Below are 27,901 nucleotides of genomic sequence, written 5' to 3'. Positions count from 1 at the left end.
CACATCTGTTTCTAATTCGGAGTAGACCCTGGTCCAGTCTGTCACACAGTGTCAAAGAGAATATGTCCTTGTGCATAACGAACAGCAGAAGAGTGGATCAGCATCCATAAGGCGTAACAAATCAGTCTTTAGCCACCTTGTGATTGGCTTGTCTGTCGGAAGCGGTTCCATGTCCTGGGGCCACGCCACTCTGCTCTCATGGTGGCACCTACGTTCATTTGTTCCTGCCGTTTCTCTGTAAAGACTTTGGTAGAAAGTCGCTGATCTTTGGCGTAAGGGCAACCAAGACTTTGGCAGCAGAGCAAACCTGTTTTCTGGAGAACATTAAAAAAAATTATTTTTATTATTTTTTTTAAAGGGACTTGTTTATCTGTCCCTGCTCAGGCTTGCGGGACAGGGCCCGCGTGAGCTAGCAACGCGCATATCGAGGCAAGGGTCCTAAAGTCGGCGCGCGAACTCCTCCCCCGCGCTCGCGCGCTTTAAGGCGTTCCATCCAGACCTGCGCGTGGAGCGGACGCGTCCTTCCTGCGCGCTGCTGTGGTGCCGTAGGGTAACCAAAATCAACCCCCCCAAAAAAGCTCCATTTCATCGTGTCCTGCGGCTGACGCGCACGGACCTTTAAAACGACCATGGCGTTAGGTGGACTTCTTTTAACGGCTCTTCTTCTCTGCTCCGCGTGGGTAGAGCTGCAAGGTCAGGACGTGCTGAAGAACAAGTTCAGAGGTAAAATCGGCTCTTCTCTTCTGCTTCTCTCGTGTCGCTGGGCGTTTGGAACAGCGCACTGCAGCTTGTTCCCGCGAGCGTGTCTTTCTGCGCGTAATGCGTTCGCGAGGAAAGTGCTCGTGCGATGTTGAAACCATTTTTGCACTGATTATTATTGTCGATCAGACCACCCAGACGGACGATTCAGTGATTTGTCAGCTGTATGCTGCACAGGCAAACTTTGAGAAGATGACGGTGGCGGGACAGCGAGCAGCGAGAGATTGGAGAGTCCGCGTGAACCCGAAAACGCAATTTCCCCCTCCTGATGTCTGATTTAAATAAAGCCATATTTTTGGCTTGACTTTAGAAATGTTTAAGTTTTACACATAACTGAAGGGGACGGCAGAGTCCTTTACAGAGGGCCTGAGCGGTACATTAGGGCTGAAGGTTAATTGCGTTTCCATATGAAAGGGATGGAGAGCTTTAATATTGTACGGGGTGTGATTCGGCTCAGTCTGGAATGAGGTCGGACTGCTAACGGCCTAACAGGCCTCTGGATACTTTATATACAGGAGGGGGCAACTACCTAGAAGTGTATTAGAATACAAACAAGCGTTTACAACGATAACGGAGGTTGTTTTCTGAAGCAGTGTCGGAGTATATATACTATGCCTTGAGCTAGCGGACTTTTATACTGAAATTTGGCTCGGCGTTTTATTTATACCTGCGGAGTCATGTGACCAAACCTCATCATGACCAAACGTACACGCTCCATCAGGTGGGCAGGATAGTTTATTAGGATTCAGTTATTTTTCTTTAATCATTTAATGAATGTATTTATTTTCGTTAGATTTCACGCTTAACATGTTTAGAGGTCAAACACTTAACAGGTGTTTTCACCCAGAGAAGGCCACGCGAATGTGCAACTGCTCATCTGTACACTCACAGTTCCCAAATACAGTATCAAGTTTCAGATTTCTTCCAAATTACTAACCATCATAATATCTCTATTATGCTGTGGATACATAAAATGTACAATATATAAAGGATAAAATGTTGAGTGCATGTGTGAAGTGGTCATGTAAGACATGAGCAGGTGTTTAGTAGTGTTCCTGAGAATGAGTGCTCCTCCTGTCTGTGTAGACTGTCCTGTGGATCTGTTCTTTGTGCTGGACACATCTGAGAGTGTGGCACTGAGGGCCAAGCCTCCAGAGTTTTACATCAACCAGATCAAGAGCTTCACCAAGCTGTTCGTCGATGAGCTGAAGGACTTGTAAGTGACACGCATACCGCATACACACACGTAAGTGACACGCATATCGCATACACACACGTAAGTGACACGCACACCGCGCACACACACAAGTGACATGCATACACACACAAGTAAGTGACACATATAGCATACACGCACACACACACGTAGGTGACACGCATAGCATACATGCGCACACACGCAGGTGACACGCATAGCGCGCACACACGCAGGTGACACGCATAGCGCGCACACACGCAGGTGACACGTATAGCGCGCACACACGCAGGTGACACGCATAACACGCACACACGCATAAGTGACACGCATACCCCACACGCAAGTGACACGCATAGCACGCACGCACATGCAGGTGACACGCATATCCCGCACTCAAGTGACATGCATACCGCATACACACACGTAAGCGACATGCATAGCACGCATGCACACACGCAAGTGACACGCATAGCACACAGGTACACACATAATGACATGCATACCCCACACATGACATGCACACCACATACACACACGTAAGTGACATGCATAGCACACATGCATACCCCACACATGAGTGACACGTATAGCACACACGTAACTGACACGCATAGCACACACGTAACTGACACGCATACCCCACACAACACGCACATGACATACACACATGTGAGCGACATGCATAGCACGCACGTGAGTGACATGCATAGCACGCACGTGAATGACACGCAAGTGACACACATAGCACACACGCAAGTGACACATATAGCACACACGCAAGTGACACACATAGCACACACACACATGTGTAAGTGGCACGCATAGCCCGCACGTGAGTGCCACGCATAGCACACACGCACAGCACACATGTAAGGTACATGCATAGCGCACATGTAAGGGACACGCATAGCACGCATACCACACATGCAAGGGGGACACGTAAGTGGCATGCACACCACACACGCAAGTGACACGCATACCATGCACGCACACACGTAAGGGACACGCATACCACACACACGAGAGGTATGAAATCGTGGTTCTGCATGTGTGGGCGTGGCTAGCTGCTGAGTCACTAATCTGGTGCAGAGTGGCATTCAGACTGTTGGGCTGAATGTCATTAGTCCTCCACACAGTTTAACTGCTGCTATTTCACACTTTTATTATGCTCCATATCACTAGTCAGTGCACATCACTAGTGGACAGGGTGACACTTGTGCAACTGTGTATAGTATAGTAATTGACCCCATAGTTTTATTCAGCCCCAACATCCAGTCACAGATGAGCAAAATTATCAGGGAAGTACAGTCACCCGACTAAAACATACGGCACTTGAAGTAGATAAAAATAATACAATAATGATTAACAACCAACAATAATTATGATAACGCAACATGTATCATTATTATTGTTTATTGTGATGAGAATAAAATTATTATTTACATAATTGTGATATGACTAATTCATTATTTAAATTATAGAAATTTCCATGCGTAATTTCATGCGAACTGGTAGACAATAAAATTATTACAATAATTGTAACTAATGAAAAAAATTCAATCAGTTGCATATAGTTAGTAATCAATCTACAGGCATAAGGGCTCAAAACCCATGCTGTGCATGTCACAGGCGTATTTATTTCTGTCCACCAAATGAACAAATGACAGATGAAATTATGAAAATGTGGCATTTGCCTGCCTTAACGCCCCAGCACAGATATGAAATTACAAAATTGGAGCCTTTGTCTTGCATGGGCTCCACCAGCCATAGACCATGTCTCATGCCAAGGATAATAAGGATAAGATACTGCATCCCCAGGTGGGCTTCAAAATCAGACTCAGACGAGGGTCAAATGAGTCACCAATTCAAGTGTGGGAAACGTTTCCCTGGCACAGTTAGACCCCTGATGACCATCCGAATGGCGCGGTTCGTCTTTTCACGGCTCCAGTTTATCCACAGTCGCTTAGACACGTCCGGCTTCATAATGCTCCGTGTGAAAGGGCCCAATTGGTGGCGGCAGGGTTCCGGGAACATGCCTGTGGGGTTTGCTGCTTCAGTGGGCGGTGCAGTTCCCCACAAACACCTACTGAGCAATACTGCACAGTCATCAAGTCTACAGCAGCTGTGGAGAAATTGTGTCGCCACGGAGCAGGAGAGGCCCTGCACCTTGCACCAGACATCTTTTAGAGTTCACGCCCTGGGGAATGTCATCCATGCTGATCTGATCAGAGGAGCAGCACTACTAGTTAGGTGTACCAAAAAATGGGTGATTCGGTGTGAACTGTGTCAAAATGCAGGTGTTTGTTTATTTCTTTGGCACCGATTTGATGGTGCAGCATGTTGTAATGTGTGTTCCTGTGGCTTCTCAGGCGTCAGACATGTGATCGCTACGTAACGTGGAACTCTGGAGCTCTGCACTACAGTGATGAAATTGAGCTGGTGAAAGGTCTGGTGGAGTTGAACACAATGCGGGATGAGCTGAAACGTGCCATAGACACCATCAAATACATCGGCAAGGGTACCTACACGGACTGCGCCATCAAGGAGGGTATCGCCCAGCTACTGAGAGCGTACGCAATGACCCTACGCACGTGTGCACACACACACACACGCTTTTAGTGTGTGTCTCACTCTTTTATAGAGTCATAGGCTAATGCACATAAAAAAGAGATTTGTTTCTCTCACACATACAAACATTTTAGTCTTGCAAATGTTACAGAAGAGAACACACACAGCCTGTACAGAGACACTTACTTATTTTGAAATAGGGACACGTACCGTTTTAACTGTATGTATTGCAACTGTTTGCAGAGGCTCATACTATCACGAGAATAAGTACATTGTGGTCGTGACGGACGGCCACCCTGTCACTGGCTACAAAGAGCCCTGCGGTGGGATCCAGGAGGCAGCCAGCGAAGCCCGACAGCACGGCATCAAAGTGTTCGCAGTGGCCATCACCCCAGACCAGGAGGTGACCCATGGCCAGCTCCAACTCACTCGCTGCCCTTCACAGAACATAAACAGTATCGGTCTCCTGCTCCGCACAGAGCGCGAAGCACATCGCGGACTGAGGATCTAGTGTTCAGTCTCCACAGAGGCTGTGCGAGACGAGAGGGAGAGACCTCCAGGTTATCAGCGTACAGTCGGATGAATGTGTCTGAATACGAACTCATGTCTACCATCTCCCCTGCAGGACACCAGGCTGTCAATCATCGCGACAGACATGAGCTACAGGCAGAACTTCACTGCTGCAGACAACACCCACTCCACCCAGATCAACACCATCCGCACAATCATCGACATTATTGTGAGTTGACCTGCGGATGTAAAAAAAAAAAAGAATAACACGACCGTTCTGCAGCGCCGGACGGTTTCGTAGATAGCTCTTCTAACCTGTGAGCACCTCAGTCACCGCTAGCCAGGCCTTTACCTTCATACGTGTTCTGAAGCCTTTGCTAACTCTCGTTCTCGCTGTTCTCTCTTTCAGACGAATGAATCAAAGGTTGTGGTAGGTTTGCTTAGCACCCCGGCGATGCACATGTGAAACGTTTTGGTGTTTTTCGTGTTCGTGCCGTCCGTGCGGCTAACTCTCTTCCCTTTTCTTGCAGTGCTGCTCGTTTGACTGCACCGTGAGTATCCTCATCCGGGTCGGGATAGCTCCTCGCATCCCTCAAACCATCAAAGATCACATTCCTTTTGTGGCATCGTTGACTAATGGGGTCGTGTGATGTTTTCACAGGCTCCAGCAGGGCCCCCTGGACCTGACGGAGAGCTGGGTTACAGAGTACGTATTACCTTCAACCTATAGCTGCACTTCTTCTATCTTTTCATCCAGCTTGGATCCATTCACTCTGCTGTGGGTTAATTTGTTGATCTGTGCTCCCAGAAATGTACATTTGTCTCCTGTAGCTTTGGACATTTACATATGGCTGACATGCATCGTCTACCGTTCGGGTCGGTGTTGCTGTGTGCAGACGTGCAGTCAGTCTTCTTACTCTTCTGCCTGCGTAGGGCGAGACGGGGAGGCCTGGGATGCCAGGAGAGAAAGGTGACGCAGGACCTGTGGTACGTAGCCGTGGGGATTCCTCGTGGGACCCAGAGAACAGATTACACCCAGCACATTACCCAACATCCATTTCTCCTTCCAAACAGATCCAGGACACGCGCATCTCCCTTCAGACAGATTAGGCCACAAGATTATCAGGGGTTTGCATAGTAGCATAGTAGCGGTTACACCAATTCAGGTCACACGGTACCTGAATTGGTCCTGAAGTGTCCATCTGTAAGTCTTGTAATTTGCTGATAGGTGGCGTGTGTTTATGTCTGAAATAGTCAAGGATTGTCTTGGCTAGACACGCTCTGGAACACCTTTCAGTTATAAATTGAGGGGCCCGTTTTCTGAAGGTATATACCTTTTATAATTAATTTATGCATGTACACACACACACGGTCTTCTGGAGCGGAACCAGACAACCCATTAGATAGTGTACGTTTACCATGCCAGCTATTCCATTATTTGAAATCGAGTGTTGATAATTGTGTATACATGTCATACACAGTGTAAAGTTTAAAAAAGTGCAGCAGGGAAAGGTCTGCATTACAGCTACCAAAATATCACAGAGCAGACCAGTATTACAGGCTGGTGTAGAAGCCTGAGTTACTGTGGGCATCGTACTGAATAAGACTCCGGAAGAAATGCAGATGTGTATGCAACTTTGTAAGCTCAATCACAGGTGTAGCTGAAAAGATTTCTAAAACTGAGCATGTGCAATGAAAAACCATATCATCCATTTCCCCTTTTTGTGTAATCAGTTATTTTTGTTATTGATTCTGTACAACTTTTACAATAAAATTACATTCAACTGCTAAATGCGCTTTATTTAAGCTTAACTTCGTTCATGTGGGCATGTATGATGGACATGTATGATTCATGTATGATTTTTCGTTGCAAGAGCTCAACATGTAACATGTTAAACACTTATTATAAGTATAATATAAGTATCTAGTGTGTGTGTGTGTGCGTGCGTGCGTGCGTGCGTGCGTGTGTAACTTGGACCTGAACACATCCGGTCACTATTGGTCTTAGCAGTCTTTTTCAGAAGCTGGTTCAGAGTTCTAACTTTTTGTCCTGACAGGGCCATCCTGGTGATCCGGGCCCGGTTGGATACCAAGGCATGAAGGTTTGTTATTTATACAGTTGTCCTAACTCAGAAATATTTGCTGCCATTTTGGCTGTGACAGATGTTCTCTCCCTGGAGCAGCATCTGAAACATTCCCCCTCTCTGTTGTTTCTTTCAGGGAGACATAGGGGAACGAGGTTACAAGGTAACCCAGACTCGTAACTAGACAAAACGCACACTGCTGAGTTCTTTCAAAGAGCTGCATGCTGACTGGCTAAGTGGTCGCTAATCTCCCTCTGTGCTCCAACAGGGAGGGAGAGGTCACAAGGGCTTTAAGGTAAGACCACGGTCACTGGACGAGGCTCAGACTGGCTAGCTGTTTTGTATTTTACCAGTGTTTTGAGACTCCACATGTTCCTATCAGGGAGGCAAAGGACATCCTGGCAGAGATGGAGTGGATGGGCGTAAGGTGAGCGTTGCTTGGCCCCTGCGGGATGTAATGAGTGCACGTAACTCCACAGTAAAACTAAAAGTATAGCAAAACTTGGAGCCGAAGATGTAAGACAGAACCAAGTATTTTTGTTTTCCTGTGCATTTCTGATGCACCTCTCTGTGCTTTTAGCTGCTGTGTCCGACTGCTTTCTGTCGGATCGTCTTTGCGGATGTCGGTCTTTCCTGCTCTGCCTGTGCCACACGTTTCTTTGTAACATATTCCTGGCTGTCGGTCGATTGTCTGTACTCTCTGCCTCCTACTGCGGCCCAGGGTCCTAAAGGACCTAAGCTCTGCTGAGGGTAGAGCCAAACCTGCTCCAGCAAGGCTGAGTCAGAAAGGGCTTGATAACTTACTGACTGGAGTTGGAAAGCAGGTGGTGCCGTGACCCGCGTGGTGGATCTGAGTCATGGGGCTATAGTGTGCTTTTAAATCGGCTCTTGCCTGCCTTGTTCGTTAAATGTGTCTTATAATCTGCATCCCCTGTGAAGTGCATCCACACTCTGTCCCAGTTCTGTCTCGCCTTCGGTAAAGTTTTTGTTCAGTTTTTGCTCTTGATCTTCCTCTTGTCCTGGGAATGCAGCTGAAATCTCCTTTTCTCGCTCCGTGTTGCATTGTTTTCCACCTCGGTACGTACTTACACCCCTGGGTGCGTGACTTGTGTTGGGTCCTCCCTCTCCCTCACTCCCGACTGCGTTTGATCTTGCAGGGTGAACCAGGGTTTTCTGGCCTGTCAGGTTGCAAAGGGTCCCCAGGGTCAGATGTAAGTATAAACCCTCACCTCTCCGGGTGCTGGTGGGAGTGTGTGAAAGCTCGTTCTGTGCCTGTGTGGGTGGGTGTGTGTGTGTGAGTGCGCATGTATGCGTGTGGATGGGTGGGTGAGTGGGTGGGTGAGTGGGTGGGTGTATGTGGGTGGATGGGTGGGTGGATGGGTGGGTGGATGGGTGGGTGGATGGGTGTATGTGGGTGGATGGGTGGGTGAGTCTGCGTGTGTGTGTGTGTGGATGAGTGGGTGGGTGTGTGTGTGCGTGTGTGTGTGTGTGCGTGTGTGTGGATGAGTGGGTGTGTGTGTGAGTGTGTGTGTGTGTGCGTGTGGGTGGGTGGGTGTGTGTGTGCATGTATGCGTGTGGAGGGGTGGGTGGGTGGGTGGGTGTATGTGTGTGGATGGGTGGATGAGTCTGCGTGTGTGTGTGTGTGTGGATGAGTGGGTGGGTGTGTGTGTGTGTGTGTGTGTGTGTGTGCGCGTGCATGTATGTGTGTGGATGAGTGGGGGTGTGTGTGTGCGCGCGCATGTATATGTGTGGGTGGGTGGGTGGGTGTGTGTGTGTGTGTGTGTGTGTGTGTGCACGCATGTATGTGTGTGGATGGGTGGGTGTGTTGCCGTGTTAATGGAACAGATGGCTCAGTAGCTGGGCTGCCTGGTTTCTTCTCCTCTGAAGGACAGATCCGTGAAGCAGCCTTAAGTTGCTCTTCTGTGCCATGACCGCACACAGATACACGAGCTGTAAAGTTGCACTACGGAGCTAATGTTTCACTAATTTGCTATAATTCTGAATGTATACTGTTGCAGTATCACCATGGTAACCTGACAAATATTTAAAATGGGTATTTCCACCCCTGATTAATATTGAAGATTAAATTTGATAGATTCGTCCTCTATAAAACACCTGCTACTGGATAAGGAACGGTCATGAATCCTCCACTTCAGCAAACACTTCAGCAACTGACTGGTTAAGAAGGAGGGTCCACTCTGTACAGCCATATATAATTGGCTGAGAATCCTGAATGTCCTTCCCCTCGACTCAGCTAATTGGCCTTATCATCTGTCAGTAAGGCTGCCTAGGACGGCTGTTTCTTCTCTGCTTACATCTGTTGTCCAGGACTGAGAGTGTTTGCGTCTCAGTGAGCCAAACATTTAGCAAGCCTGACACACAGGCCGAACTCTGGACCCAGGCTCTGAAGTCTGCATGTGCCGTATTTACATTTTGTAATAATGAGTCTGCTAGTGAAGAGGACTGGGCTTGCACTCCACATCCTGGGAAATATATTAAGGTGTTCAGTCCTGTAGTGGGTTTTTTTTTTTTTTTTTTTTTTTTTCTTTTTAAACATTTTTGGTTCTCTGTTACAGGGCAGGCAAGGAGAATCTGGACCAAAAGGAGACCCTGGTCACTATGGACAGAAAGGAGACCAAGTACGAGCCCGTTCCGGTGGTCTCTGATCGCCACTCTATGTTTACCATCCCAAATGTTTACATCATCACTTGAACTGTTTGCAGTTCCCAATGCATGCACCGAGAGAACCGCTGGCCAACATATGGTCTTTTTTTTTTTTTTTTTTTTTGCTCACACATCTTTTATATGAACAGTAAAAGCCCCACAGCACGGAACCCCCACATGAAGTCGGGGGGTGGGGGTAGTGTAAGAGTAGGATGAGATGAATGCTTCCGTCCTAGGGCGAACCTGGTGCAGACGGCAGTCCCGGGAGACCAGGAAACTATGGGCAGCTTGGAGGCAAGGTAAATCCCTTGTCCGTTTGGTCGAGCTGAAAAGCTCATGTTGACTTTTTGATCAGCTCAGATTAAACGTCTGAACAAGGCTACAGCTGGTGGGGTTTGGAATTGGCTTGATCCTTGCCAGGTACTGATCCCCATCAGCACTCATAAATAAAGCATCCTAAAGACCCTCCCCCTTCAACACATCTCCTGTGATTGGTTTAACAGGGTGACAGAGGGCCCAGAGGAGCCAATGGGGACAAAGGAGAGAGGGGGGATGATGTAAGTGGATTCTCCCCTCATTTTTCTCTGTGTTGGTAATAAATGCTAAAGGGTGTGTGTGTGTGTGTGTGTGTGTGTGTGTGTGTGTGTGTGTGTGTGTGTGTGTGTGTGTGTGTGTGTGTGTGTGTGTGTGTGTGTGTGTGTGTGTGTGTGTGTGTGTGTGTGTGTGTGTGTGTGTGTTTGGTTTTTTTTTTACTCACTCGTGCCTGTTCAAGTATTCCAGTACTAGATTTTTACTAACAAGAACACAACTGAAGAATCTTAATAGTGCAGTTGCTTTCTGAAAAATGTGGCAATCCTTGTTTTAGATCTATAATTCCCTTTGACCAAGACGTGGGCAATGAAGAAATTAGACAGCTGTGTGTGTTAGCACATCTCACCGAACCTTTCACCTACCCCCGAACCTCTCACATATCACCGAAACTATCGTATATAATTTTTACATTTCTTATGGATGCAACTTTCTCACATGTTCAGAATCGATGAGTTTCTGTAATCACTGCCCTTTGTCATTGTGAGCGTTGTGCGATTTACGTGTCCCCGTGCACTATAAACAAATCTAACAGCTTCAAAAGACAGGCTAGTTTGCTAAATGGCCTATATTTTAAAACATCACTGTAATTTGGACGCCCAGATGGGTGGGTGTGGCTGGGTGGGTGGGTGTTCGATGCACTCATGTTTCTGCAAATGCATATTATAATGTATTATATATTACAAATAAGTAACAGTCATTTTCTCTTTGTTTTATAGGGACTACCGGGACCAGATGGCACTAGAGGCGAAAAAGTAATATTGACATTTACATATGCGTGTCACACACTCTCATACTCCTATTACTCCTGTGTTGTGTTGTCTGATCAGAACTCTTGTGAGCACACTTCATGTACTCTGTGCATATTTTGTGGAAGATATCAAATATTTTGCGTTTCAACCCTTCTGTAGGGCTCAGCTGGTGAGAAAGGAGAACAGGGTTCCCGTGGAAACAGAGGACCCAGAGGAGAAACAGTAAGTGTCCACCACCACCACCATCAGTCCCATAATGAACCAGTGCACACAGTCCTCAGGTGTCTGGCACCTGCTGAACCCGAGACCAGGCTAGTGAGAGTTAGATTTTTAAAGTCTGCTACTTTTGGTGTTGATGTGCATCTGGATGGCAGCACGCTAACAGTTCCGTGTTCAAAACTCACCTTTCATCTCCAGAATAATGTGATCAATTTCAAAAAATGAAAAAAATGTAAGGGTACATTGGCATAAATATAAACTACATCTGTTTATTTTACACTAACTGGTCTGAACTTAAATTTATGGCATTTGCCTGATGCTTTTAACCAAAGTGACTGTGTACAATTTGAGAATTGAGGGTTAAGGGTCTCGCTCAGGGGCCCAGCAGTGGTGGGGCTTGAACCAGCAACCTTCTGATTACTAGTCGAGTACCCACTGAGCTACCACTGCCACAAGGTTATGCGATCGTGCACTGAATTCAGCGAAAACCTTGAGTGATCACCTTTGACCTCTGTAGGGCGATCCAGGACCTCGGGGAGAGCAGGGGCGTGAGGGATCATCAGGACCTAATGGTGACCCGGTAAGTGACTCTAACTGTACAAGCATAACCAGGTCGTTCAAAGGCCATCACCATTAGACGCGGCGTGCAGTTCTGTTTCTCTTAATATTTTGATTGGCTGCTTTGTATGAAAAGTACTGTATAAATAAACTCACCCTGCCTTTCCTAGATCACAGAAAGTCAGAAAATATTGCCATCGGCTTTTACATGTCACCTTCACAAGGAAAAAAAGCAGAATGAGTCTCAAGCGAAAGAACCAGCAGATCAATGTCAGCACGGCCCAGCGTGTTCAGTCTTCAGCACTTGGTTGGCGTGATTGATGCCTCCTTACCCCTTGAAGAAGGATGAAGGCTTGAAGCTGACCTCAGATCCTAGGCATTTTACAAGGGCCCCTAAGTTCTCAAAGGTCACAGACATCAGAGATCTGGGTTTCAGGCTGCCAGAGAACAGAAGGAAGGAGGAATTAGGAGTCTGTTCTGCATGAACTGAGAGAAGGTTGGGGTGGAGCAGGGTGTCTAAGGGACGGATCTGTCCAGCCTGGCAGAGGGGCAGCAGATGGATGTGCGTGTTTCAGCATTGTTCAGCTGTCTTAAATTCAACAGATATTTTTACACATGTATCACGGACAGCTTTTCTACTGCATTCATCTCGCAGAATTCTCCCAATTTATTGTTCAGTTGGCTCAAGTTCAGCTTTTTAAATGCGAGTTTAATTGGAGTAGATCGTTTGCTTTGGCTGAGGCTGTCTGCACAGTAAAAGCTGAACTGAGCGTTGTTTTAATCAAGACCTCCATCGACCCTGCCATGAGGCAGTGTCTGTTGAGAGATCACAGTTAAATGAGAAGTCAGTGGCCAGTAGGGTTGTTATCCATCTTCTTTTGCTCTTAGGTAGTGACTACAACTATATTAGTTATTCTGATATGATTTAAATGTGATTAATTTCATGTTACACACACAGTTTCTTCCAGTTACAAATCTCTATAAAGTCACATGTTAACAAATCGGCACACTTAAAAGCAGAGCTAATTAAATCTGGCTGACGAATCGAATGCTTCTCTCTAGTGCAGAGAAAGTACAGCTCAGTTTATCGCCTTTTCCCATCATTTGATGCACAGTGTGATTTTATTTATTTTATGAAGTTAGTCAAGTGAAAAAACAGTCTGTGCTGAAGAAACTGGAATGAAACGTTGAGAACACAATAGGAGAAGAGCCTTTAGAAGACGTACATTTTATAAACCACAGCTTGGATTTATGAGAGCTAAATAATTACACAATGACAGGATCCCGCAATTAACTGAACTCGTTTTCTCTCAGTGTGAAAACTGCTCCGGTTGATTAATGACTAAATCTCAAAGCTAGTAGGCAACATATGCTGAAGAGTTAGAACATGCAGGATACTGACCAGTCTCTACCGTATACCGACCAGTCTCTACCGTATACCGACCAGTCTCTACCGTATACCGACCAGTCTCTACCGTATACCGACCAGTCTCTGATGTAATGATTGCATTCAGAGTAATAATGAGTTGCCAGTTTTTCCACACAGCAGTAGTCCAACAGTTCTCCACCTACACCATGTCTCCACCATGCTGAGCACCACACTGTCCAGCTCTTTCTTTTCTGTCACATGGTCTTGAGATTAGGATGCATCCCGGATGTTAGGATTTATAACTAAGCCTTGAAAGTATGTTCTGTTGCCATCGACTCACAAATGCAAAACTTGTTTTATGGACACTGGTACCAACTGAATGAAAAGCGGTTTTCTGTTTCTTTCTTTTTTTTACATTCACTGGCAGAGGAATCTTTTCCAGTAGGAGTGAGTGGGAAAGAGCAAACCTTGGAGGACATGGAAATGCGGGCGTGTTTCTTAACCCATGACTAAAAGCGACTGCTCGTTCCAAATGTTCCTTTTAGCAGGTTTAATCTTCCTTGTTTCAAGGCTCCCTTTCAATAGATTAATATTGCATATAAAAATAAACAATAATGTCATTATTACTGAGTCATTTACCGCAAGAATATTTTTAGTGTGTGAGTCAAAGTGCTCAGCGCCGGTAGAGCGTCACACGGCAGACAACCCTGTAATTTGCCTCACAGAGCTTGTGTGGATTTTGGTGCTCTCTGTCTGCTCTCTACTTTCCCAAAGCCTGTCAATACACATTGGCATGTAAATTGGTTCAGATATCTCAACTATTGCTTTCAGATGTGCAACTTCCACCATGTTGTTCTAGGGTTGTAAATGAACTTGATGTTCTTGTTGGTAACTATTCTATGGGTACACAAATTGAGTTCTGACTATTTCCTGTTTACTTTTGACCAAACATATCAACAATGCTGCTCTGTTAACTCTTAAAATTTTATTCCATTACGTGAGATGTATCCAGAACTACATCTTAGATACTTATGTTCCGTGTTGAAATTGTTAAAAAAAAAACTTTACAGAAGACAGATGTGAACGGAACAAATGTGTGACCGTTGCCGCTCTTGAACTGTCGGTACTTCCCTAGCATGTTGATTTGAAGTAGAATCCTATGAGCTATTGTGCAATAATTTCTATTTATTTATTTATTTATTTATTTATTTTTATCCGTGCTTTAGGGTGAGCCAGGAAGGGATGGATCTCCAGGTTACCGTGGAGATGAGGGTTCTCCAGGTCCAGAGGTAAGAGTTGCAAAACGCTGGTTTGCGGTCCTATTAAATGATGGCTGAACTAAACTAAATTCTCCGTGTGACCCTTCTGTCTGCCTTAGGGGCCCAAGGGGCCCAGAGGCATAAAAGGGGCCCCGGGAGACAGAGGCCTGCTAGGTGAGAGGGTGAGTTACTCATGTTCACTGTCCACACCAACTAGCTGAAAATAAGGGCTAACTGATATGAAAGCAAATGGGTTTCTACAACATGGCAGTAATGTTTCCTCCATAGGGAGACGATGGGACCCCAGGAAATGGAACAGAGGGTTGCCATGGTTTCCAGGTATTCCAGTGTTCCCTAAGGCATTTTTGAATGAGTTATTTAATCCTAATATTGTGCAAACACCTTGTTTCTGTGTGTGGACTGATGTAATCCTCCTTCTCTGCTCCAGGGTTATCCCGGTCCCAGAGGGGACTCTGGAGAGCCAGTAAGTCACTCTAGCTAAGATAAATGTTCACTTTCATCATATTTATGAATGTTGTACTTTTTAATAGTGCTGCTCACTGATATCAAGTAAAGAGAGTGTTTTGGACGTCACACACAGACGAGTGTGTCTGAGGTTTTTTGATTGTGAATCTGACCCATGGAACTATAACCCAAGCCCGTGAAGACCTGGGTTGAGGAAAGGCTCTAAGAGTAAGATTTGTCGCTGCCATTTTCAGGGAAGCAGGGGCACCCCGGGACCTAAGGGAGATGACGGAGAACCGGGAGACCCTGGACCAGATGTGAGTCCTTGTTTTGAACACAAGCCCAGCTATTTTAGTCGAGCTGTAGCTGATCGCTGTTTTCTCTTCGAGCTTCCTGTCTAGCCTTCCAGTAGCCTTTCAACCGCCCACCCACTCAGCCCCGCCCACCCACTCAGCCACGCCCACCCACTCAGCCACGCCCACCCACTCAGCCACGCCCCCTCTTTTTTCCCCCCTCATTTTGATACTTGTGTTGACATCTGTTTCTTATTCCTGTGGTCTGCCTCATCTGACTGTCCTGTCTGCTGACACACAGTAAAGTGTCAGACTCACAGCGTTTCTCAGCTTGTCTGTCTGATAACCATCTGGTCACTGACTCCAGCTTTCAGATCCAGCAGCTGTGTGTATGTTGTTGTCATGGATACAAGAAAGCACAGAAAGTGGAAATTTTTTTATTTGTTTTATGTGAAGAGCATTGGGGGGGGGAGGTTTAGACACAATGGCCCTACATTGGTGTGATTTTTGGGCCTTACATTGGTGTGATTTTTGATGATGTATTAATGTAAAAAACATTCTGGGGGCCTTTAAAAAAAACAAAACAAGCAACATTGAACAACTCCATACACACCGATAAGCGGGAAGTATAAATTTAAGCCCAAAAGAGCTTTTAATATTTCAGCTAAAGAAGCAGTTGTATAAATTAATTGAAGAGAGGTTTCGAGTGCCTGCAGCAGGTTTTGGTGATTTCTCCGTGCTGTGCACTTTCCGTCAAGATTGCTCTGCTCTGATGCCAAACCCCTCAGCTGCACTCAAGCCTGTAATGGCTCCTCTACACTTCCTATCTGACAGATGGATCCTTGGGCCTCTCAAAACAGTATGTGCACGGCCAGTGTACTTTGGAGACACAGCAGAGCTATCCAGCATGCACTGCTGCTGTGAGGCAGGAAGTTGTACGATTGAATTGGTGGGATTAGTGTTTTTAACCCAGGCTGCATGAGAGAGAACTTCTGCTATGAGCTCAGACCTTACGTGGAACAGAAGACCCAGGAGAGACTTTAGCTGTGAAAAGCAGAGGAGAAGGCCAGTTGGGAGCGCTGCCCTCTTTTGGAAACCGCAGAGCTGGCACGGAGTAGATATAGCAACTGACCAAAAGGAAAAATGGAAGAAAGTATGTAAAATGATGGCAGAAGCAGTGAGTCATTCTGCTAGTAAAAACTCAATTCTGAAGAAAAATGCATGCAGCCAAGAAGCTTCCCTGGACACACACAGAACATTAGACACACACACACAGAAAATTTGAACCCGAGGATGCTTTCAGCATATGTTACCGAATGCGTGTATTTCTAGCAGATAACATTTGTTAATTATTTGTTAAACAAGACTGCAACACTAATGTCTCAATATGCTAAAATATGCAAACGAGACCTGCGACAGTTCTAACGTGTGCTGTGAAACCCCTGAATTACATTTATACAGCCAACATTAGTTCCACATAATGCAGTTATTACCAATGTCCAGTCAAGGGTTCACACTTGTGTTTCGATTAAGTTGCAATCACAGTGCATGGCCGTATAATCACAATAGATTTTTGTCCCTATTGTGCTCTAGTTTCTAGTCATTAGTATAAATGGAACGTAACCAAACACCTGGTGCATGTATCGTGTATTTATAACTTTTGCTTCTGGTCCCCCGTTCACAAGTTCAAGCTCTGCGGGCTTTGCCGTCATCGCAGACACAGTCCACTGCGAGTGCGGCGCGTGACCTCCTTAAAGACACGCTCCTCAGATTTGCTCCTCTTTAGGAGTTGTGTTTAGAAAGGGGTGGGCTCATAATTGCTTTCCGAAAGGAATAAACACTCGATTAAATAGCACTAAGTTACGGGGATTCTTCTCCTTGTCTGTGTTTACAAGAATGGAAAAGTGAAGGATTTAGTCCAAGGAACGAACAGCCCCATCTCCCAGGAAAGTTCCCCAAACTACTGAAAGCTTTTTAGTTCATTTTAGCAAAGCTGGGAGTGGAAAGGGCTGAGCGTGAAACAGGCTGAACCTGGCAGGGTGGCCGTATGGTGTAGTCATGTATATGTCGCAGGCAAGTTGTACGGGGCTTCCCTGGGGAGATGCTCGTTTACGTGCTTTATACAGCCGATGGCTTTGACCGTTCGGGCAGTGTGCTTGTGCGCGACACGTCCTGCGTTGTTCCCTTGCACACAGTCCGCTGCGAGTGCAGAGCGTGACCTCCTTAAAGACGCGCTCCTCGGGTTTCCTCCTCCTTGTGTTCTCCGTTTCCCTCTATAGATGTCATGGGGAATGGCGTTGGGGTAGGGTTGCTCTCAGAAGGACGGGCTTCCCCATGAAACCGGCCCATCTCGCCTCGGTGATGTCACGGTTCAGATTCTGCTCCGCTGTGACATCACAAAGACCTGACTTGCACCTGGAGCCCATACCATCCCTTCATGGTTTAACGGAAGGAACCGATCCAGACAGCGTCGCAGCCCTGTTAGCCTGTATTTTGAGACGCAAGTCTGGCTTTGATTTGAACTCATAAAATGTTTTAAAAACCACCTTCTTTTGATACCCCGTGGCAATCTGGAGGCGTGTTTAGTTGCTTTTAAACACACAAGTGGTGATATGCAAGTTTGTAACATTGTCATCTGCACCACATTTTGTAGACATGTTTTAAGTCCCCAGTGGTTTATATATTGAGTATTATTGAACTGTACTCATTGACTGCACAGTCCAGAGTGTGTGAAGGACGGGAGAGAGAAACTGGAGTCTCGGACACAGCTTTTGCTGTTCCCAAAGGTCTTCTGTCCATGCGCTGTGCTCGTCTTCGGTCCCGAGCCGTCAGGAGGCTCCTGCTTTGTCTCCCCGAAACTTCCTCTCTCCCACATCTGTGCGAGTCTATGACTTGTGGGTTGAACCACACTGGTTTTTGACAGGACAAAATAAAACCATATGACATCAGAAGGATCGTGGAGCCTTTGGCCCCGTATAAAGCGAGGAATGTTGTGGTAGTTAAAGGTAAAAACCAGGAGAACAGTGGAGAGCACTGAAAAGCAAAGACGTCTGTGCTGGATGTGCCGGGGGGCGGGGGAGGGGCATTTACAACATGGCTTCCTTCCAGGTGTTTCCCATAGCAGGATGTGACTTGCTGTAACGTTTAGCGCCGTCCTTTAGCTCAGCCTTACAGGCCGAGGATGCCCTGCATCCTCACTGCCTGTAAGGATCATGTTTTGGGCCAGAAAGGCCAGCAATGAAAGCATTTGGGGCACACTTAGTTGTGCACACATATATTGTGTTGACTGTGGAAAATATGCACATAAACTTTGAAATTACAATAAATGTAGATTAAGATTTTACAACATGCTTTTACATGGATAGTAAGTCTGCCAAAGGCCTTTTGTAGTAAATGATGCCTTCTCCTTTCACTCAGTGGATCATAAAGGCCAAAGTGGCTGACAATGCAGTTCAAATAAACAGCGTAAAGCAAAGACAAACTGCGGGAATTGGATGCGCGATCCTTAGCTAGTTGTTGGAAGTCTCATCCATGATGCTGATATCTTCCCAGATTCCGTTTGATTCAGAGCCTTGGCATTCCTGCAGCCCTGTGGGGGCTGCGCTTCTTTGTGACCATTCACTGCAAGACTGTGTAAAGGGATATCTGGCACCATTTTGCACACATGGTGGATGTGCAGTAGAAAAGTCTTTCTCAGAAAACTCTCAATTTTATTACATTTATGGCATTTAACCAGCTGATCTTAGACAATTGAGGGTTAGGGGTCTTGTGCAGTGGCCCGACAGTGGCAATCTGGTGTTGTCGGGACTTGAACACGCAACTTTCTGATTACTAACAGAGTACCTGAACCACTGAGCTACTGCTGCCCATTTTCAGTGGGCATCTGCATATCTGTGCAGTACAGGAGGATAAAGGAAATTGGGTCCTACAGTTTCTGCTGTGGCTGACATTCATATTGTGGATTTCAGCAGTTTAGCCTGCCTAGCAGGGCTGCTCAGAATTTCTCTGCAGGTTCACAGAATCAAGGTGGCGGAAGGGTTTCTGGCTCTCTCGCTCACTACATCTGTGATGCAGCAAAATCAGGTCACGCTTCTCTTTTTCCTTTCAAACCGCGATTATCTCACGGGCGTCTCAGAAGTCACAGCGGACACTGGAAGGTCCACTTCCATCAGCTCCTGTCTGATGCGTCCTCGCTGTTAGCCATGTCTGTTCCAAAGATGGTAATGGAAACAAGCACTGTCTTACAGTACAGGCTGCAAACTCTCAGCAGATAAACGTTAGTCATTCATGGGAAAAGTGGAAAGTGCTGGTTCATCTTGCTGCTGACGTTCCTGCGCTCTAGCCACCCAGGAATCCATGTTGCCTGTCTCTTTGTGAAATGGTCTAAATCTAAGCCTCTCTAACATCTGCACTCTGTCGCTCATGACCGTGAGTCCTCCGTCTAGATCTGGGCTTTCTCCTACGTCGGGCTCTGCCTTCTCGCTCCCGACGACTATTTGGAAATGTTTTTGTGTGCTTATAAGCAGCTAGTGCAGCCTCTCCCTGGCTCAGGGGGCCTCACACATCCTGATATCTGTCAAGTTCATTACAGCCAGGCAAAAGAAGCCTGCCAGACAGGTCCAGGTCTTCATGTCCCCGCTGAGAGACGCTGTGTTATGTGACTGTTGCACTGGTCAGCTTTGAAGTGTGGAAGTGATGGAATGGACATGAGACATGTTTGACGTGGCTGTATTACTGTACCGCTCTGACAACAACCTGACATGAACAAAAAATTACTACAGATGCAAAAGCAGATAATTCAAGGAAATATGGGTGAGAGTTTTAGAAAATAATTTTTGTCTTAAACACATGGATCGAATTTAGTGCTGACATGAGCTATATTAATGGAATACTGTAAACATTTTGTTGACTTGATATTTTCTGAAGTGGTACTGAGCAAATGCAGCAATGATTCAGATTTGTAGTCATGCGAATGCATGCCAGCATATTTGAAGGAAAAGGTTTGTTTTTATCTTGTGACATTTATAAAAATGTGTTATTCTGCATTCATCCCTTCCCCGAGGGATGAGTTTGTGTGGATAATCCAACTAAGGCCCAGAAGCACTGCAGCACTGCATCAGATTATACGTACACACTGAGATTACACTGTACCACTACAATGGATTATATTTACATATCAAGATCACACTGTACCACTGTACATTTATATAGTGCCTTTCTCAGACTCAAGGACGCTTTACAGACAGACATCATCTTTAGATTATATTTACATACTGAGATCACACTCTATACCACTATAATGGATTATATTTACATACTGAGGTTACACTGGACCACTATAATAGATTAGATTTACATACTGAGGTTACACTGGACCACTATAATAGATTAGATTTACATACTGAGGTTACACTGCTCCATGATTAAGTATTTAAGTATTAAGGTTTTCATTCACCATCCAACACTGGTTGAACTGCCTATGAACTTGAGAGTGATTGAAGGTACCTTGTGGTCCACAGAATGATGAACCTGGACGACCTGGGCCTAAAGGAGCAAAAGGACACCGAGGGCCTGAAGGGAAAGCCGTGAGTACAGAACCAAAACATTTACCCAGCCTTGTCCCTTCCTTAGTCACAGCCCAGCTTTATTGCACTCCACAGTGTGCCGTAGGTCCAGAAGTCCTATCTTATTTAAATCAGTGTTCCCACAGTACTGGGACAATTAAATGAATGCTTTCTGTAATTACACTGTGCTGCAAGGAGAAAGTTGGGGAAATCGGGACGCAAGTATTCTCGCAAACGTTTCATGTGCAACTACTGGCCGCTGTTTCATATAACTGCTCCTGCGAACATCTAAATACTTACATACAAGTGGGTTTATGACAATTTTATCACATTTTATGTATTTCAATTTATATACCATGACGTCTGGACATTTATTCATACAACAGTAAACGGAGAAGACCTTGGTTGCAGTCAAATTACTGTCACATTGTCAAATAAAAGTTCATGGAAGAAAACCCTGTAGCGTTGGATGAACACAGAGTTCTGGATGGGTAAAAACACTCTTCCACACCACGAGTTTGGAAGAACACAGCAGAGTCTAGTCAACAAATCTTCCTCACATATTTCAAGGGTGTCACATAAAAAGCTGAACAGAAAAGCAAGGTTTTTGTTCACAACAAACTTGACCACGTTTGACCTGTGCGGTCAAGCGCTTTAAGGAGCCGTTATGCACAAACAGAACAGGGTGCGTAAACCCAACACTGTTCACGTAAACATCGGACAGGAGGTAGCTGCACCCACGAGCGGGGAGTGCCCCATTGAAGCTCTTCTGTGCTCCTCCATGCTGTGCAGCCAGTAAGGAGTGAAACGGTCCGCATGACTCCCGCGCTGGAGACCAGCTGTGTCCATGAGTTACGAGTGCGGTAGGTGCGTCAGACCGCTCTCGGGCAGGAACTCCGCCATGCATGTCTCTGCCTTTGGACAGCGTCCAGTAGGGAGGAGAATCCTAAGCCTCAAAAATGCTCTTATTTGGAGCTGGATCTCCCTCGAGGTTCAGCTCTGTCCTCTGGCTGAGTTCCTTCCGTGTAGTCCTGGGTAAGAAAACAGTGACCCGAGTGCGTGCTAGTTCCTGTCCAGGTCAACTCACAATGGAAACAGTGAGTTGCATTTGTTGTGCAATTGTTCGTGTGAGAAGTGGTTGTGTATGTCACTGTTCTCCTCTACTTTATCATCCCCAGGGACCCCCAGGACCCCCTGGGCCTCCAGGAGCTGATGTAAGTGAACAGCCAGATTCTTCTGGTAAAACCCCCACATTCTGACTGTTTACTGCTATGTCAAGACCAGTAATTGTTCTAATTAGCCTCAGTCATGGCAGAGGCAAGGTGAAAAGCACAAACCTGAAAATTATGCATAATAATGACATTGCAGTATATCTGTGTCTGTCAGTGACCTTATGCGCTGGCATCTCCCAGGACTGTTAAACGCAGACATTGATAAAGTGCCATCAACCTGAGGGCTCAAGCATGCAAGACCTTCAGGAACTTACTGCAGCGACGTTTGTCCAGGGCCAAGTGTGTTTGTCCAAGTGTGATGGCACAGTGCTATTCAAAGCCAAACATGGATATTAGCATGATGTATGTTGTTATCCTTCGATCCTTGGAGCTGTGGGATTTAGGAGCATGTTTCCTGCAGTCATTCCACATCATTGGGAACAGTTGCACAGGCCGTGGTGCAAAAGTTCTTAATAAAAACATGATGGGTTTTGCTGGCTCCATTTTGTGTCAGAAAATGTCCATTCAAGCCCCAGTTGCGAAACGTCTCACTCTTCTGTCTTTTGCTGGTTGTAGGACTGCGAGATCCTGGATATCATCATGAAGATGTGCTGTGAGTAGGCTGTGACTCTTGGCAATCTACCCATTACCAAAGAGAGGCACTCTCATTTGATTCATGCCGAGCGAATACCACAGGGTAGACTTGGACAGCATGCATGTGAACACAGGAGAGTGGGCAACCTGTTCATCTTAGTCCCAGATCCAGGAGAGGAATAGAAGAATATGCGCACAGCCAGTTTACCAAATTCCTATTACAGGACTTGATTTCAAATAGAACTCTTCAAATGGAGAATGATTTTAAAAGTTTAAAAAAAAAAAAAAAACGAAAATGTTTATTAGCAGAAGGACAACATTTTTAGGCTTTTAAACAGTTCTAATTCTGTGTCAACAATTTGTTTGATAATTGAGATCCTTTTAAAGACCAAAAACCCCGGAAACATAACGCGGTAATGAGTGAATGACTCAAGCATACTGTTGTGAACATACGAGACATTTTTGCCCTGCATAACTCCCCCAGTGCAATAGCTGTATAAGGGTTATAACCCAACTGTTGCAGAACAACAGCACAGGCACACAGGCCAGACTGTCGTTGATGTGTAATGCGGATCCGAATCCCTCGTGTAAATCCCAGTTTTGATTGCTATTCCTTTCACACACTCCAATGGAAATTCAGAATACCTGTGGCTTTTCTTTTTTTGTGCCTTTCAGCTTGTTGTGGTGAGTGCCTGCCTATGCTTCCCCTTTGAAGTGTGGAGAGGAGGAAATGCCTGCAGAGGAACTGTATTTGGTTTGGAATCGCAGTTGTTGTCGCTCCCATCTGCTCCAGATCACTACTGATAGAAACTGTTGTCATGGGAATTGTGTCTTCTGATTTGTGTTTGTTTAGAGTGTAAGTGTGGACCCCTCGACGTTGTGTTTATCGTGGACAGTTCTGAGAGTATCGGTGCTTCCAACTTTGCCATTGCCAAGGACTTCATCATAACCGTGATCGACAGACTGATCAAGGATCAGCAAGTGAAAGTAAATCTCCTTCACTGCTTGTTCTGAATTTGAGTTGTAAACAGACAAGCGTTTATGGTGCTGTGACGGCAGATATTCAGCGATGCTTGTCCTAACTGCAGTTTGGTGCGAATGAGTCCCGCATCGGCGTGGTCCAGTACAGCGGCGCCAACTCTCAAGAAGTTGTGAGACTCGGTGACCCCCATATCAGCACCCTGATGGACCTGAAGCAGTACGTCGAGCACGAACCCCCGTGCCACACGAGCAACGTTCTCCGGGCGCCCCTTCGCTTTGCTCACCTACGCGTCTTTGCGTGTCGTTTCCTCGTCAGGGCTGTGAAAGAGCTGCGCTGGCTTGCCGAAGCCACCTACACGGGAGAAGCCCTCCAGTATTCGCTGACCAACATGATCAATCGACTTGTGAAGGAGAAGAGCGTGGTGATCGTCTTGACTGATGGCCGCTCAGATACCATCAAAGACCAAATCCCCCTGAACGTGCTGTGTGGCCAAGGCCTGAAGGTAAGGGTGGGGAAAGACTGGAGTATTAGACATGAGGGCAACAGTGAGATCATGGCTTTGATTCCCACGCACTGTCCAAATCCCTGCGTCGCGCTGGATGGTGTGAATGTAAGTGTGCAACACGGGGTAGATGGATAAGAAAAACTGTAGGTGTGGCCAGTCTGATTGTTGGCCATCCAGGGACGTTGGAACCTGCGGTTCTTCAGCTGTGCATGTGCTTTGCTTGGACAGCCGATGATGAGCGTCCTCGCAAAACATCCTGTTTCGCCTCCACCTACACTATATACAGTATTATCCAAAAACCGACTAAGAGCCACAGTAGCTTGCAAGCGATTGGAGTGCTCAGGAGAATAGCTCAACCTTTAACGACTCCACCAAGCTCTTGTGATGTTACGAACAGCTTTTCACTAGATGTCCTGTTTCAGACTTAAAAAGCTAGCAGCACACAAAGAATCCTACTACATATAGTCCACACCTGCTGTAGTCAACAAACACCTTATGACAACAGACACCTCTGCGTTAGGAACATACATCTGTTACAACAGGAAGAAAATGCATCACAACAGTTTTAAAATAGAAGTAAATGGAACGTCCATTTCTTAAACAGCTGAAAAATGTTTGTTTCAGTTTAAAATAATGTATTCTTACTTAATAATTATGGCCTGGGTAATTGTTTTGATAAATTATAAAATAAAAGGTTATTGGTAGTAGACTCACATTAGATGGTCCCTACATGTATAAGTAAGAGTAATATATCACAGGAGTAAATATTTTAAATCCAATAAAATGTCTCATTTTTATTCTTTGCGATTAAAAATGTCCATTGAGTGTATGATGAGGTGGTGTGTTTGTCTGTGGCAGGTTGGTGGTGTAGGTGTTGTCGACTACGCAGGCAGGCAGCCGAAATCGGAGCAGCTCGATGAGGTGGTGTGCATGGATGACCCCAGGAAGGGATTCTCTTTTGTCCTCGACAACTTTGGTATGCTGCTGGACGACAGCTTCCTTCAAAACCTGACGGAATCGATGTGTGAGGGTAAGGTGCTAATCCCGGAGAAGGTTGGCGCTATATGGAGCGCGTGATCTCCGTACGGCTTTGGACAGCAAGCCATTTTGACGTGGCTTGAAACTAACGTGTTTGCTTGCTTGTTTTCTTCACAGACAAGAAGTGTCCCACTTACACATGTCCAAGTAAGTGTGCGTACGATGATCTCATTGTTTCATGATGTCATACACTCTTTAGATTTTCCCTGGATATTGCAGCAGTCTGCCTTTGAAGTTGATAAAACGCAAACAGTTTGCCAAACGTTTTCCAAATAAATATTTGGAATCCTCCAAATTCCCTTTCCTGTTTGGACAAGTGGGGCATTTGAAAATGAATAAAACTCAAACATATTGGCTTTCCTGTTGGCTTTATGTTCCCCAGAGAGCCAACATCAGAGTTGTAGTAACAGTTACTGACCGATTGCTTACTCTAACTTCAAGCATGGGCACCTTTTGAGATGGCTGTCCTTAAAACTCCTGACAATGTTTTTAAAATTGTGAAAATATTAAAACAAACAAATATCTCTGTTCCAGTTTCCTTCGATGAACCCACAGATGTCCTCATTATGATGGACAGCTCGGCTAGTGTGGGTGCCAAGAACTTCAAACTGACACAAGACTTCAGTGAGATGCTGGCCAAACGCTTCCTGTCAGCAGAGAGGAAAGGAAACGTGCAGGTGCGCGTCGCCGTCGGCCAGTACAGCAACAAGGCTAAGATGGAAGCCGACTTCTCCACCAACGCCACCGAGCTGGCTGCCCAGATCCAGGAGGCCCAGTTTCAGAATGCAGGCACGCAGGTGACGAACGCACTCAGCTTCGCCATCGAACGCTTTCAGGGCAGCAGGAACAGGAAGAAGCTCCTGCTGTTTTCGGACGGCCGCTCGCAGGGCGTCAACACCGTGCAGATGGAGGAGGCGGGTAAGCAGGTTCATACCAGCGGCATTGAGCTTTACGTTCTGGCCGTTGGGCCTCAGGTGAACGAAGCCCACCTGCGTACTCTGGTGAGTCTGGGGCAGTTCTACGACAACGCGTACACCTACCGCCATCTCTTCAAGGCCCCTGACTACCGCGCCATGCTCAGGGGTGTCTTTTACCAAACTGTGTCCCGAAAGATTTCCCTTGTCTGAGTGACAGGGACTGTAGGTAAAGCCAACCAGGAAGTGGGTGCGATGGAAGGGAGTGGAACATTCCAAAGTACAGTGTGGGCGGGGCAGTTGAAAACGGGCTTATTTCATATCTCGATTACATCATTTAGGGTTTTGTGTAGTTCTGAATTATCTTTAAGAGACAGACAGTGGATCTGTCGAGTAGCGATGGTGACCAATTGTATGTCTTTTATGTCTTAGGAAGGTATAAAGATTAATGAATGTAATCTCACAGTCACGCCATAGTTCAAAGTCTTTTGTTGGTCCTTAGTTTATTTTGGTTCTTGGATTGTATGAATCCTCTTGACATTATGACCACATATTAAACTTAAAAATGAGCTTTTAGTCAACAAATTGTCCAGAGTTTTATGTACAGATAAGGTTTGTGTTTGCTGGTCAATAGCGGAGCGTCTCTCTGTGAGATAATGTGTACACTGAGTCATCGTCCCGGAAAATGCTGAAGAAACTGCGGCCTTCCTAAAGTGCTCATCTTTCTGAAGGGTGGGTAAAACCATCCTTATTTTACTCTTAATCCCAATTTAAAACTCCACTTTGTCACTTGAACGTGAATTTGGTGCTAACAATATACACTCAGGCTCCTCTTTTCACTTAAATACGAAAACAAAGTTGTTTCGAATGTGTATTTGTGTTTTTATCCAAAACGTTTTTACCACTAGGACTGTGTAAAAATGTATACGTGTCATAATTGTATTTGAAACCGATGGAAGTATTTTCAATAAAGAATGCTTCACCCCAATACGACCACGTCTCATATGGCACAATTTAAACCCACAGAACAAATTTAGAAACTTTTCTCGCTTAGTGTCATTTGATTAAAAGTTTAAAAATGCATTGTGTATTTGTCCATTGCAGCTCAGTTGAAATTCGGATGCCTTGTTATACAGTATCTAGTGCTTTTACTAGATATTGAAGGCTGAATGAGTGAGAGTGAGAAATGTCATTGTAGCTGGAACTTGTGGGCTTGTGTTGTGATCAGCAGCACACGAGAATGCTACAAAATGGGCAATCTTGAATTCAAACATTCCACTTATGTTACGAAAATCACGTATTCCACATTGGTTTGTATGGTAGTAGTATGGTGATAGACTGTTATGATGCATTTGGTCACGAGATTTTCTCCACATATCATAGGAGTCGGAAAGACTTTTGCAAAAGCAATTGCGTGTTTAATTGAAAACAGTGAAGTCGTGACATAATTGCTTTATCTTTTCTACTGATTCCTATTAGTTTATTATTGTAAAGACTGAATTAGAACATCCTTGTATTATGTGGAGTTTTAATGGTGGTAAGGACCAAGACGGGAGATTTAAGCATCCACGAGAAGCGCCAGGTTGGCCTTGCGTCTTCGCTCAGAGGGCGTATCAGGAAATGATAAACTGAGTGCAATTTTGGATAGGAGTCAGTTTAAGTACCACTGTTGACACATGAAACAGCAAAACAACAATTTGTGAAGAACCGAGAAAAATATTGCTTATGTCAAAAAAGAACAATATGTCTTTAAAACAACTATGAAAATGTAGCACATGCACAAGTCCTTATTGTATACATGCACGCA

General features: G+C 45.6%; 1 protein-coding gene across 1 annotated transcript; it reads left to right on the top strand.

Annotated features, from left to right (window-relative positions):
- The first annotated feature begins 373 nt into the window (after positions 1–373).
- col6a1 (collagen, type VI, alpha 1) lies at positions 374–27,082 on the top strand. Its single transcript, XM_035523145.2, has 35 exons — positions 374–723; positions 1,846–1,975; positions 4,327–4,527; positions 4,769–4,928; positions 5,151–5,264; positions 5,445–5,465; positions 5,566–5,586; positions 5,697–5,741; positions 5,969–6,022; positions 7,093–7,137; positions 7,256–7,282; positions 7,388–7,414; positions 7,502–7,546; positions 8,277–8,330; positions 9,696–9,758; positions 10,020–10,082; positions 10,287–10,340; positions 11,091–11,126; positions 11,283–11,345; positions 11,860–11,922; positions 14,496–14,558; positions 14,648–14,710; positions 14,817–14,867; positions 14,977–15,012; positions 15,248–15,310; positions 20,806–20,871; positions 22,029–22,064; positions 22,638–22,674; positions 23,331–23,339; positions 23,509–23,642; positions 23,744–23,853; positions 23,953–24,139; positions 25,001–25,172; positions 25,298–25,327; positions 25,715–27,082. The coding sequence occupies exons 1-35, from the start codon at positions 630–632 to the stop codon at positions 26,305–26,307; spliced, it is 3,030 nt and encodes a 1,009-aa protein (XP_035379038.1). The 5' UTR covers positions 374–629; the 3' UTR covers positions 26,308–27,082.
- Positions 27,083–27,901: the final 819 nt, after the last annotated feature.

Source organism: Electrophorus electricus, chromosome 26, assembly GCF_041902795.1.
Source record: "Electrophorus electricus isolate QZ-2024a chromosome 26, ASM4190279v1, whole genome shotgun sequence".
In the NCBI taxonomy this organism is placed as follows: Eukaryota; Metazoa; Chordata; class Actinopteri; order Gymnotiformes; family Gymnotidae; genus Electrophorus; species Electrophorus electricus.
This window is presented reverse-complemented; position numbering and strand designations above follow the sequence as displayed.